Below are 13,481 nucleotides of genomic sequence, written 5' to 3'. Positions count from 1 at the left end.
TCAAAATAATTAGGAATTTTAATGATATTTTAGGATCCTAGATAAAACATCATATTACCTTTTAATTAAATATTACTCCATTCTCATTTTAAGTGACACATTTTCTTTTTTTTAGATGTCTCGATCTAATTGACACATTTCTTAAAATGAAAACATTATTATATCTACTTTATTCTCTCTCCACTCAACTCACAAAATAAAAAGTCATAAAATCTCATATCGAATAAAAAATATTCCATTTAGAGTCAGATAGTGGGACTCCTTTGCTGATAATGGAAATAGGTTAAGATAATGATAAGCAAGAAAATGAAAACTGTTGTGACAGAATAGAGCACTTGTGTAATCGAGACAAACTGAAACATAAAGAAAAACGGAATTTACGTGGTTCACCAATTGGCTACATGCACGGGCAAGAACAGAGAACATATTTTATTCAGATTGTTTTCAGATTGTGGCTACAGATTTCAGATTGTTTTCAGATTACAGAATTATGTGCCCTACTCCCATATAAATAGGCACACATGAGATCCTATCCCAATTCGGAAACATAATCATATCCCAAATCGAAAACATGATTTATACATATTCAAGGCATACTAACAAATCTCCACCTTGACTTGAATTCTTCCTTGCAGATACATCATTACAATGCCAGATAAACAGACTTCTCATTTCTTGCCTCAGATTTGCCAGATAAACAGACTTCTCCTTTCTTGCCTCAGATTTGTCCTAGTCCGAAAACCAGGCTCTCCCAATGAATTTGTCGACCTTCACGTTCAGAGCAAACATCTTGATCGATTAACACAGAAACTCTAACAGATGCGGTATTCAAAACCCTAGTCCGAAAACCAGGCTTTGATACCAGTTTGTTGTGACAGAATAGAGCAATTGAGTAATCGAGATAAACAGAAACGTAAAGAGACACAGAATTTACGTGATTCACCAATTGGCTACATCCACGAGCAGGAACGGAGAACATATTTTATTCAGATTGTGGCTACAAATTTCAGATTGTTTTCAGATTGTTTTCAGATTACATAATTATGTGTCCTACTCCCATATAAATAAGCACACATGAGATCCTATCCCAATTCGGGAATATAATCATATCCCAAATTGGAAACATGATCTATACATATTCAAGGCATATTAACAAAAACATCAATCCGAATTGAATGTAGGAATGGAAATTAACCTATAGTTTATTATCATGTGGATAATGTATTGCATTGGGCTGTAAGTTCATTTCAATATACAAGTCATAATTTCATTATTCTCAAAAGAAGAAATGAAATGAGTTTACAGGGGCAGGAAATTTCTAGCCCGATAAAATTAAAACCTGATAAGCTCGTACTCGATTAATCAGCAACTCGTTAGGGCCAGACCCGAAAACCCGATAAAATTTCTATTATTCTATTTTTTTACTCCTAATTCGACACTTCATTGACTAATTTTATGATATAGATAACTAAAATAAATAACTTTCAATTTTATATTAAATATACAAATTATAATTGAATTTTTATTAATATTATACTCCTTCCGTCCCACGTTACTTGAGATGTTTCTTTTCGGCACGAGATTTAAGAAAGTTGCGTTTAGTGAGTTAAATAAAGTAGAGGAGTGAATAAAGTAAAAGAAATGATAAATTAGGTGTAATTAGATGTTTTGTTTTTAGCCAAAAAGAGAAATGAGTCAAGTAACTTGGGAAAACGCAAAATGAAATACGACTCAAGTAATGTGTGATGGAGGGAGTAATTGTTAAATAAATTAACTCACTAAAAAAATATTTAAATTTGTAAAACATGCATTAAAATTTCATGAAATATCTCAAATATTAATATTTGATCGTGTTTATGCTTTAGTTTAAGCATATATCTCAAATTTATCATAATTAAATATTTTATATTTCATAAATATAATTAATTTTCATCATGATTTATTGGATTGTTCGCATCTTAATCTTATCGGCAGAAACCCGATTAACCTGTTGGGCTAGCCTGAAACCCGAGCTTTTAGGGTTATGGTTGAACTTTTATAACCCGAAAGAAATCACAATCCGGTTAGCCCGAAACCCGATAGGCCGGCCCGATTGACATCCCTAAGCCTGGCCCAAAGTTCTCTAGGGTATTTCCAATCTTGATACTTAAATAGAAGCACGAATTAAGTTTCTATTTCATTTCTAAGTCTAAGGTACGTATTTAATTTTGAGTCCAAAGAATGATTGGTTATGATGATGTCCATGTGCATAAATAGAAAGTTGGTGCATAAAAAAATTGGCACACTAATAGTATGGTATTTTCTATGTGATACACGATATGATATTTTCGGTATGATATATCATATCTTCTTAATTTTAGTTAGACTAGTTCGAACATTCGACTGTTTGAATGTGTGTATATATAAGGAGTGTTAGGATAAATCCAAATTTTGTATCAAAACTAAGGTTATATATGATACATTAGATAAAAAATGGATGGTAGATCTAATTTATTTCTTTGTTCATTATATGTACAAGAACATACCATCACACGGATAAATTTCTCTTATCTGACAATCATATTATATAATACATGGATGATATTCGCTCTTATCTCACAATTATATTACATAATACGTAGTATAACATATTCTCTTTTATCCCATAGGAATAAACTGAATTTTCTTCTCTTTTATCCTATAGGAATAAACTGAATTTTCTTTTTCATCTGTTTCGTAGAAATAGTCTATATTTGTTTATGGACCTTTTTTTACTTTATCATTTACAACTTAACCATCAACTACTATTTCTACTATTTTTTCCCTTTCTCTCTTACTTACGCATTAAAACTTATGTCATCCCAATTAGTTCATTTTTATGGGATGGATGGAGTACATTTTTGCAGTCATTTGATGCATGGTTCAAATTAATTAGCTTTGATTTCTCTTCCTCATATAAACTAAGAATTCCTAAATTCTTTAGGTTATTTTGATATTTATTTGCTTTACTGGTTAATTAGAAATAATAGATAGAGATATTGATCAATATTAATTGTCTTTAATATCATTTTCTACTAGCGATTAGGGTTTTTATTCTACTTTATTTCCTTTAAGTTATACTCCTTCCGTCCTAGTCTAAGTGAGGCGTATTCCTTTTTGGTACGTCCCAACCTAAGTGAGACGTTATGATGTGAATCCGAGTATTCACAATCATAGAATACAACGATATTGAGGGCCATGAGTTGATTGGGGTCCTAGAAGAGACAGACACATGGCAAGAAACCAAGTGGAAATGGAGTTTGATTCAAGTAGTAATTTTCCTATCAAGATGACATCCAAAATTCGACTCTACAACCACCATTGTCTTCGTCTTCGAAAGGGCTTCGCGTGAGTACCTTGCACGCTCCAATCGTAGTCCGAGAGAAGAAGTTATAGTCAATTTAAAAAAGGCGCGCAATGCAGAAAGAAACGCGCGGGCGGGCGTTTGGTCAACCAGAAAACGCCCGGCCAGGCGTTTTATCGAGAGATCAATTTTTGTCTTGAAACTTGGCGCGGGCAGGTGAAATGAGCCGTCGGAAACGCCCGTCGGGTGTTTTGTCCGGAATGTGACTTTTTGACAAGACTTGTTTTATTTTGCTCATTTTTAACTCCTAGTATAAATATTCTTGCTAGGGTTTATTTCATGGCAGCTTTAAACTCATTTGTAAACAAACAAACAAATTGATATGTCGCATGGTGTAATCTTGACTATTGATCACCTTAATATAAGGACTGTATTACTCGATTCAAGTAGTAAAACACCTTATAAGTATGGAAATTACCTACTTTAAATTATCAAAAGGGAGCAACAAAACTACCCAATCGTTGGTCCATGCTTGAAAGAAGACTGTAGACTGTGGAGAAAACCCCTATAAGGCTATGAACTATATATATGTTTAATTCGAAATTAGTATCTAAAGTACTTGTTGGGTAACGCACAAAAATATAGTACTATTAATACTTCAATTTTAAGAATAGTAAATGAGAAATCTCGACCGACGTGAAAACCCCATCTCCAAAGCTCTAATGAAAATTATAATACTATCAATTAATCATCTATGGCAACGTAAACGTATTATATACGATGGATCTAGAATAATAGTATAAGGTGGCGTGAAAGCCGTCCAAAAATATTCATCTAAGTTGCATTAAATTGTATGGCAACATGAACATAGTACATTAATTGGAGAATAATAAAAGAATGCATCTAAGGGAACAAGCTAATTAATGAAGCAAACATATACTAATACTATTATTTACAGATTGGCTTTCCGATCTGCCTATGGCTATGCTTCACTATATATTCACTCACTTTTCACATCGAGATTGGTTAGATTAGTTTTGGTACAAAAAAAATGAGGAGAGAAGGTGGATTTGATTTGATATTGATATCGTTGGCGGTGGCGCTGGGGCTGAGCTTGTACGTGGGGCGGATGCAGGCTGCAGTGACGCTGCCACCTGAGTCGAGGGCGCTGCAGCGGCACTTTTACAAGAAGCTCAACAAGTGCGCGAATGTGGAGCCGTTTGTGAGGCATCAAGTGAGTTTGTGGTGGAATCGAGAGAAGAATATTACCGCCAAGCTGCTTAAGCTAGTCTATGCCGACTGCATGGTTAATGTCAGTATTTCTTTTCATAAAATGCTTATATACTTATGTTAATTTTGAGCCATTTTTTGGTTTGTAAAAAAAATCTTATGTTAATTTTGTTGACTCGTGGGACTAATTCACAGTATTATACTTGTGATGTTCACGCAGGGGTGCGACGCATCGATTCTACTGGACGGGCCACACACGGAGAAAACATCTGCAAAAAACTCGGGGTTGGATGGTTTCTTACTGATTGACAAGATCAAGAAGGTTCTTGAAATACGATGCCCCCGTGCGGTTTCTTGCGCTAACATCCTCCATCTTGCTACTCGTGATGCTCTTTATTTTGTACGTACAATGGCCCATGAAACTTGTATAGTACTTTAAGTTCTCTATTTAAACCGACACGAGATATTGTTATAGTAGTAGTTATTTTTCTTTCATTTGCCAACCGTAATACTGATTAGCATGTATAAATTATAATAGGCGGGAGGACCCTCATATCCAGTCTACTTAGGCAGAAGAGATGGAATGGAATCGAAAGCATCATGGGTGGATCTCCCCTCGCCGGCCATCTCCATCGATCAAGGAATCACCTACTTCAAATCGAAGGGCCTTGACGATATGGACTACGCTACTCTTCTTGGAGCACACACCATGGGGAAAACGCACTGCGCCAATCTCAACGACCGTCTCTACAACTTCAACAAGACTAGGAAACCCGACCCCTCCATCGCCAAATCCCAACTGGATGAGCTGCGAAAGCAATGCCCCAAAACCCTCAAGAAAGGCCAGAAAGACCCGACCATGTTCCTGACCGACGACCAATACAGGTTCAGCAACAAGTACTACAGCAACCTAGTGTCCAACAAGGCAGTTCTGAAGGTGGATCAAGACCTGCTCCAGAGCTACAACACGAGTGAGCTGGCGCATGAATACGCAGCCATGTTTCAGCACTTGAAGCAGCAGTTTTCGCTCTCAATCAGCCGGTTGGGAGGCCTTAAGGTCCTCACAGGGAACCAAGGGGAGATTCGCCTAAACTGCCGTTTCACCAACAAGAACAACCCCTACACCTAGAAATCTAGGATCATTCATCATCTACTCCAAATAAATTGTTTCTTTTTTCTATTTGTTTTTACTGTTATGGAGTGTGTTCAGGTGTTATATTTTTGCGCTGAATTAGTGCTGCTATAATATGGGATTTAACAACTCAAGTATGACTGAAACAATTTTTCAGAAATTATTTTTTCAAGATATAAAAAATAATAGGCAAATCCTAAAGAGTAATATCATAATCTATATGTACAATAAGTGCACTTAGAGAGAGGGAAAACCTTGAATCTATATGCATCCGAAGGCGCTAGGCAACGAAGGGAGCCTCTCTATCTTCTGGGACCACAATGTCAGCCCTCATCATCGGCTTGTACTTGTTAGGCACATGGGCACCCGCCTGCGCGCACACCTCGACCACCGCCGGAACCTTGCCATAGAATCTCTTGAGCGTGCTCTTCAACGGAGGCCCTTTCGGGTCTTCCATGTGCCACACGTAATTAGGCGGGAACACCTCATCAACCGTCGCGTCTTGCCACCCGTGCTTCCCATCCCTCCACTGATGCTTGAACTCTCCACAGAGCTTCGCGTTGTGGCCCCACGGCCCCACGTGCACTTCTGAGCAGTAACCACACGCCTTGACGCTGTATTTTCTCATCAGCTTCGTCACGCCCCATCTGACTTTCTCGTAAGCATTGATTGTCGCCTGCGCAACCATAGGGACCTCCTCCTCCAACGGAGGAGGAAACCGCTCCAGGGCCCGGTAGGTGTCGAGCTCAACAATCTGCGACCCTGGACTACCTGGTTGGAAGGGTTTTGGCTCATCGACATATCCGCCAATGTCGATAACTTTCTTACCGAGCATTCGGATTGGTTCTGTTCTCCTTCTCGAAGGATATTCTGGCAACTCGATCCCAGCTTGGATGCAGAGTTCAACTACCGCAGGAATCCTGTCGTAGCTGAATCTGGTTTCATGCTTAATTCGCCGGCCATATGGATCATACATATGGTACGACTCGATGGGGGTGAGAACATCGTTGATGGAACCCTTTATCCATGAATGGTAATTTCTGCGGCTTCCACTAGTTGAGCCATGACAGTCTTGAATCTTGTGACCAATCTGGGCAACATGAATTTCTGAACACTCGCTGCAAGAAAAGCACAAGAAAGTTACTCCAAGGGCTATATAAATCTTGTGGCTGATCTTCGTACATTCTGGTTCTAAGCAGTACCTGCAAGCATGGACTGGAACAACGTGCAGAAGCTGCGCTAGTCCACTAATTAAAACTTTCCAAGCATCAAGTACGTCATAAGCCACTGGTATCAGGCTGGGTACTAGTATTCCATTCTTTGGAGGCTCGAGGTGTTTCTCAATCCCCATTTGTGCAAGCTTCTTATCCTCTCTTGCTGCTTCCACAATCTTCTTCAGGGGAATGGGAAAGGGCTTCTTCTTCTTCTTTGGCAATACCGGTGGAAGATCCACATTCTGGGGTAACATCTCATGCTTCTTCACCCTACGATGATGGTTAGTCCTTCCATATCCACCACATAATATTTCAGGTCTCAGTATGGAATTAGCTTTGCTGTGCACAAGGTGAACCTGAAACTACAAAAACATTTATTAACTTTCTTCGGGATAGGGAACACAATATTTCAAGTTACCTTTTGTTTGCTATTCAAGAATTAATTCTTAGTAAGACAAAATTTAAAAGATATACACAGGCCCAGGGGAGTGGCAACTAAAAGTGACGGCTGTGCGCTTGTGAAATAAACTAAGACAAGGTACAAAGCAACAGACATGGGCACACAATTTACATCATCAGATGAGTAATCTTCATCAATATTACTAAGATGCAAACTAATTTATCAAATCAAAGTCTTATGAGGCATATTCCCCCGTGCAACATGAGATTTGTCAAGATATTGCAATTATCTTATGCATGTGATGTTACAAAGTAGATTGTAGTTTTAATATTAAAAATTGATTTTTGACATTGTGAGTGCACATTTCAAGAGCATCTGAGATATTACAACTGAGTTTGGATTATACAGTCAATGCACTTCACATTAACGGCAAAAAAAGATAAATACGAGGGCCAGTTTGACTTTTACATTTGATGTTAAAGGAATAAGGTTGTCTTAAAGCAATTGTAACTGAAATCACTGCACCTTTGTAATTGGAAACAGAACTTTTCAGCCTTTTTGTGCAGAATAGCAGCAAATTCCATGACTTCTTCATAAATGTTTATTTTCTTATAGAAGCAATGAAGCATCCTAGAGCTTTTAGAAAAAATAAACACACACGCTAATGTGAATAAATAAGGATCTTTTGAACATGTCCACACGTTCTCAATAAAGCAAGGTCTTTTCCCACTCACTTCTACAAAATAGCAAAAAAAACATCTACTCTAATGAAAATGTAATGGATGGAGCTAGATATATTATTTCTCTTCCTCAAATGAATGAATGGCATGTAGCAGTATCCTCTTGCATTAGTTCTCTTCTCCTTCACTATTCATACATATTTATTGAAAATTACTATTGTAGCATCCGAAGTGTAAGCTGGTAGATGCAAATGTATCCTCTAGCCTAAACTAGGAAAAGCAATGTTGCAAAACCACCATGCCACTTCTTTGAAAGCGGAAAACAACACATAGCCATCATCCCGAGTTTCACTCAGTAAAGATATCATAAGAATTAAGTATAGTAGTATTTAACAATAATGAACGGTTTTTTGGAAATTTTCACTAGTCAAAGGCCATCATAATAGCATTTCAATGAACAAAGGATTCTTTCTCCCAGAAGATATATCAAACAATAAAGGAGAAGAAATGAGCAATGTTGATGGAGTAGCTTCCATGGACAATAACTGATGGAGGTGATGAATCTTTTACACAGCTTCTAGGTTATCTACTTCGATCAAACACAAGACAATATATAATAAGATATGTTGAGTGTCAGACCAAACATGTCCTAAGTCACCAAGAAGCCATACATAACAAGACAATAGATGACAAACATGCTTAGCAGAGACAAGAGAGCCTGTAATTGGTGAGAAAGAACCTTTTGTCCAACGAAAGTTGATCTTGGAAATAGAGTATCAAACGACTTAATTTCTGTCGGACATAGTGAAGCACCTGGCAACAAAAACATAAAGCATAAAGCATGTCATCGTTCGCAATTCATAATTATGAAGAAAGGAAGAAATAAATAACCTTGGAGATGATGCCTCAAATTGAATTCTCAGGAAATCAATTACCATAAAAAGGTCATGGGGAAAAAAATAAATGCTTACCCCCGTTTAGTGGAGTCCATGGCACAAAAGCACCTATGGATAGTAGCTGGAGCATTTAAACTCCAGAAGGATTTCTCCACAATTCCACAAGGTAAAATAACTTAGAAACCTGCAATGGAAATGCATTGGTATTATAAGGAAATAGCAGAATATCAATGCGAAGACATAAACATGGACCCTGCTATTGGCTGAAGTGAAGTTCATAACATACTAGGATTAATTGAAGAGTAATCCTGCACTCAGAATACAAAATTTGGGGCTCACAAGTTAGGGCTCTAGAGTTTTGAGTTAGGGAATTGTTGCAAACACAGCGGCGGTCTGAGCTCACGGAAGCAGCGCTACTCGAATTGGGGCGAGATAGCACCGCGACGTGGCGAAGCTAAGAAAGAGAGAAATATGGTGCGCTGAATTTCTAGAGTATGGAAAAAAATCTGGTTTGGTGGAGAGCTCACAAATAACCAAATACTCCCACAAGGCCAATTTTTTTTAGTGGCACGAATTTTAAAAAATATTAAAAAAGGGAAAATAATATTAAGGACGTGTTCAGTGACTCATATTTGATTAGGCCAAGAAATAAAACTGGTCAAGAATTGTGTCAAGACAGCCCACGACCCTTGTTTTATTTCTTCCGTTCGATGGAGCTGATTTGGGGAAGAGGTTGAAATATGTCAATGTAAAGTATTGTCTAAAAAGACCAAAAACACCTCAAATGTTTCCTTTATTTCCATGAGTTGTCCCTCTGCAAAATAATGGCCGCCATTAGAAGAGGTGAAGATGTCACCCCCATCGCCTTCAATTTCATCCACGCCCGTCTCCTCCACGCTGCCCCTGCTCACCGTCGTCCTCAGTTCTGTTCGACTCATCTCCTCTCCCTCTTCTATTTGGTCTCTCTCTCATCTCCTACATCATCGTTCGCCGCAACTGGTCTCGCCTCCGCTCCGTCGTCAGTCTCCCACTCCCTTCCATCTCGATCTCACTCTCCACAAATTGGATGAAACTTGTTGCTGCTTCAATTAATATGCTGCGCCGACGGAAATTGGAAAGTGAAGACTGAACTTTCTGGTCTTTGATTTTGGGGAAATGAAAACGATAGGGGTAAAATTGTAATCTTATCTTCAATTCTTGGTGTCAGCCGCACTCCCAGATTCATAAACCACCTATTGAACAAAGAAATGAATTTTGCATATTTCTGATGAACAGTGACGGGCCCTTGCTCATTTCAAGGGCTCGCATGAATTATATATTGTAAACCGAACGCATGTAAATGGACAGAATTGGAGTCATTTCTTGGCATTTCTAACAGAGCGAACACGTCCTAAATGAAATGTGAGGGAAATGAATTAGTGAAATGTGAGACTATATTAGTATTTATGGTAAAAGTGAATCAAGATTCCTATTTACTGACAGATTAAAATGAAAAAATGGGGCTCCTATTCGCGGGCAACGGAAGGAGTAATCCTTAATATTCACCACAAGTTTAAATACTCCAATTTTATTTTCCCATTAATTCCTCTCTCTCTCCCAACAACCATCTCCCACTCCAAACCCTTCGGCGCTCCCATGGCGGAAAACGCCCATCTCTATTCCTCTGCCCACCAAGGCCAAATTCCTTCACAATTGCATAAACCACCCCATTGCTAATCCAACTACAAAGGTATATCTTTATCTCTCCCACCATCCAATACCAATTTTCTTTCATGGATGCATCCATGTAATCCGCAAACTAAATCTAATTAATCGAACAACCCGAAATTAGAGTTGAACTTTAAAGAACACGGAATTGAATTAAGAACTTAACTAGGAAAAATGGGGCTGCCCGACCAAATCTTCTTTTGAGAGAGGAGATCGAGAAGGAAAAGAGAAAAGAGAGGGAGGTTGAGAATCTAGTAGGCTGGATAGACAGAAAGCAATGGCGTCAAGAGGGAATGGAAATTTGAGTTTCTCTTTTAGATGGATCGAAAGAGAGATAATAAAATTAAAAAGAGGAAACATATTTTTTATTACATTAACGATTCCAAATGAGCAAATTTGGTCAATAACATTTCATAATATCTATTAAGGTCCATCAACTATAAATTAATATCCATTCAACTATTTTTTGGCTATTTCCAATATTTTTATGACCAAAGTATCCTTAAGTTCAATGAGGGCAATTCAATCTATTTACCCTTTCATTTTCATTAAAGTATGTAATTTGAGATAGTTAATGTACCAAAAAAGATGTTCCGTCTAATTTTAATTTCAAACTAAAAATATCTAAATTATATTAATATTATATTATTATTAATTATTTACGTTTAGTTTTACTTATTTGTAATATTTTAAATCATTGTACTATATTTAACTTAATAGTGAAATAACTTAGATATAAATATATGTAAACATTATACTTATACAATATTTGTATATAAAAGAGTTCAATTTATTAGATGGAATATTATTTTTTCACTCTTAAAGCTATACATGGAATATGTTATTTTTAAGTGCAATACAAAATTGATTATTAAAATAAATTGAAAATTTATTAACATACATAGAATCTTAAATAATTCAAAGAGCTAAGTTTTATTTTATCTACTCTTATGTAGTAATTGTAGTCTAAAAAAATTAGTTGAAATTATCAATAATCAATTTAATAAAAAAGACAATGACATTCTTAGTTGAATTTTAAATCTATGATTGTTTAATTCAATAAAAAAAATCAAGTTGCTTCAATTGTTTAATATCACAATGTCGCGTCTTAATATTATCATTAGACCATTTACAACATCATGAAAATTGTTAATAGTTCTCATATCTATTCCCTTGACTATTCGTGAATCATATTTTTCTACTTTATTAAATTTTTATTTCAATGTAATATATATTATATATTATGATTAACTTAAATTTTCAGTTAAATAAAATTACGAGATTCATTAAAATAAAATATTTATCTTACTTTTATCTAAATAATTGAGAATGTAACCATATAAAAGTATTAACTAGCACTAGAAAGTAACATCGTACTTAATATTCAAATAAGGTATGTTATATATAATAATAATAATAATAATAATAATAATAATATAATAATAATAATAATAATAATAATAATAATAATAATAATAATAATAAATAATAATAATAATAATAATAATAATAGTATAAGATCTACTAAACTTAATCCCAAATAAATTAGAAGAAAGAAAAAAAGTGGATGAATAAATAGATTGAATTGCTATTAATGCCTTAAGGGTACTTTGTCATAAAAATATTGAAATAGTAAAAAAATTAGTTGAATTGATATTAACATATAGTTAATGGACCTCAAAGATATTATGAAATGTTACGGACCAATTTTGCTCATTTGGATAGTTGATATACTAAAAAATATGTTCCCTCAATTAAAAAATCTAAAAGTATTAAAATGTGGGTGAATATATATTGTGGGTAATTTGGTTATTTGTAAATATTATGAAAAAATAATAAGAAAGAGGAAAAAAAGAAATGAAATTTGTAATTCTTTATTTCGAAAAATTCGCATGTCAGATCTAATATTTCAAAAAGATCAACGAAATTAATCCCAAATTTTGAAAGGTAATTGTGACCCTTTTTTCTGAAATCTTTCGGTTGGTGAATGATGAGTAAAAGGGTAAATGGAGATGTTGAAAATATTTACTGGTAATATTTGATTGGTTTTGTATAGGGATGTTAATCTGTCAGCCCAATGGGTTTCAGGTTAATAGACTATACTTGAATATTTTATATATTGAGTATGGGGCGCACTATGGTCAATAAGTAAAATTTTGTCAAAAATCAAAGCAAATTACAGCCCTTGGATCATTAGATTGGATGGTTGTGATAAGTTACATTATTAGACTAAGACGTTACATTATTAACCAAGCTACATTATTAGACTATAATGGTACATTATTTTACTAAAATGGTACATTATTAGCCTAGCTACATTACCAGACTATAATGGTACATTATTTTACTAAAATGGTACATTATTAGCCAAGCTACATTATTAGATGACACGTGACATTAATCTGACCGTTACCACAAGATCCAATGGACTACAACTGTTTTGATTTTGAACACAATTTAGCTTATGAATCTGAATACATCCCTATTGAGTATTATTTAAAAATTAACTTTTACGAGTCCATACCTCAAAAATATTTTCAAATTATTTAATTATAAAAAGTTGAAGAATGAATTTTTCTTGCCTGTCACATAATTAAATGATATTGTGAAGGTCAAAATTATATTTAAACATTAGGAAAAATATATAATAAAGATATTTATAAAAAATATGAGTTATATGATAAATTATTTAAATAAATATATACCTTCAAGGTATTATGGTATTTTTCGTCAGGAAAAACTTGAAAAATAGTAAAAAGAATACTTCGATTGATATTAAGTGCAATAGTTGACGGACCCAAATAATATTTTCAAGAGTCACAGGACGCTAAAATGCAGAGTCTTAACATTAGTTCGTAGACCCAAAAAAGGATTCTTCTCTCTTAAAAAAAAAAACCATT

The 13,481-nt window shown here is 35.2% G+C and overlaps 2 protein-coding genes across 4 annotated transcripts; one reads left to right on the top strand and one right to left on the bottom strand.

Moving 5' to 3' along the window:
• Positions 1–4,320: 4,320 nt before the first annotated feature.
• Positions 4,321–5,681, top strand: LOC121754665 (probable peroxidase 26). Its single transcript, XM_042149988.1, has 3 exons — positions 4,321–4,634; positions 4,773–4,952; positions 5,091–5,681. The coding sequence occupies exons 1-3, from the start codon at positions 4,374–4,376 to the stop codon at positions 5,679–5,681; spliced, it is 1,032 nt and encodes a 343-aa protein (XP_042005922.1). The 5' UTR covers positions 4,321–4,373.
• Positions 5,682–5,936: 255 nt separating this feature from the next.
• Positions 5,937–9,383, bottom strand: LOC121755971 (APO protein 1, chloroplastic-like). 3 transcript variants are annotated; one of them, XM_042151422.1, is made up of 5 exons: positions 9,161–9,383; positions 8,950–9,058; positions 8,718–8,791; positions 6,887–7,260; positions 5,937–6,802 (listed from the first exon to the last, which is right to left on the bottom strand). In XM_042151422.1, the coding sequence occupies exons 2-5, from the start codon at positions 9,002–9,004 to the stop codon at positions 5,965–5,967; spliced, it is 1,341 nt and encodes a 446-aa protein (XP_042007356.1). In that variant the 5' UTR covers positions 9,005–9,058; positions 9,161–9,383; the 3' UTR covers positions 5,937–5,964. The 3 variants fall into 3 exon arrangements, with proteins under 3 accessions (XP_042007356.1, XP_042007358.1, XP_042007357.1); XM_042151424.1 differs by having other exon boundaries at positions 6,887–7,254; XM_042151423.1 differs by having other exon boundaries at positions 9,214–9,383.
• Positions 9,384–13,481: the final 4,098 nt, after the last annotated feature.

This window comes from Salvia splendens, chromosome 11, assembly GCF_004379255.2.
Source record: "Salvia splendens isolate huo1 chromosome 11, SspV2, whole genome shotgun sequence".
NCBI classification, from domain to species: Eukaryota; Viridiplantae; Streptophyta; class Magnoliopsida; order Lamiales; family Lamiaceae; genus Salvia; species Salvia splendens.
Note: the sequence above shows the minus strand (reverse complement) of the source record. Positions and strands in the feature narration are given on the sequence as shown.

What these genes read in the sequence shown, in the direction of transcription:
- LOC121755971 (XM_042151422.1), bottom strand. Translation starts at nt 9,004, where the DNA reads ATGCTCCAGCTACTATCCATAGGTGCTTTTGTGCCATGGACTCCACTA. An exon ending in ATGGACTCCACTAAACGGGG is followed by an intron (nt 8,792 to 8,949) that starts GTAAGCATTTAT and finishes TTTTGTTGCCAG; the next exon opens with GTGCTTCACTATGTCCGACA. An exon ending in GTTCCAGTCCATGCTTGCAG is followed by an intron (nt 6,803 to 6,886) that starts GTACTGCTTAGA and finishes CTTTTCTTGCAG; the next exon opens with CGAGTGTTCAGAAATTCATG.
- LOC121754665 (XM_042149988.1), top strand. Translation starts at nt 4,374, where the DNA reads ATGAGGAGAGAAGGTGGATTTGATTTGATATTGATATCGTTGGCGGTG. An exon ending in ATGCCGACTGCATGGTTAAT is followed by an intron (nt 4,635 to 4,772) that starts GTCAGTATTTCT and finishes ATGTTCACGCAG; the next exon opens with GGGTGCGACGCATCGATTCT. An exon ending in CTCGTGATGCTCTTTATTTT is followed by an intron (nt 4,953 to 5,090) that starts GTACGTACAATG and finishes AAATTATAATAG; the next exon opens with GCGGGAGGACCCTCATATCC.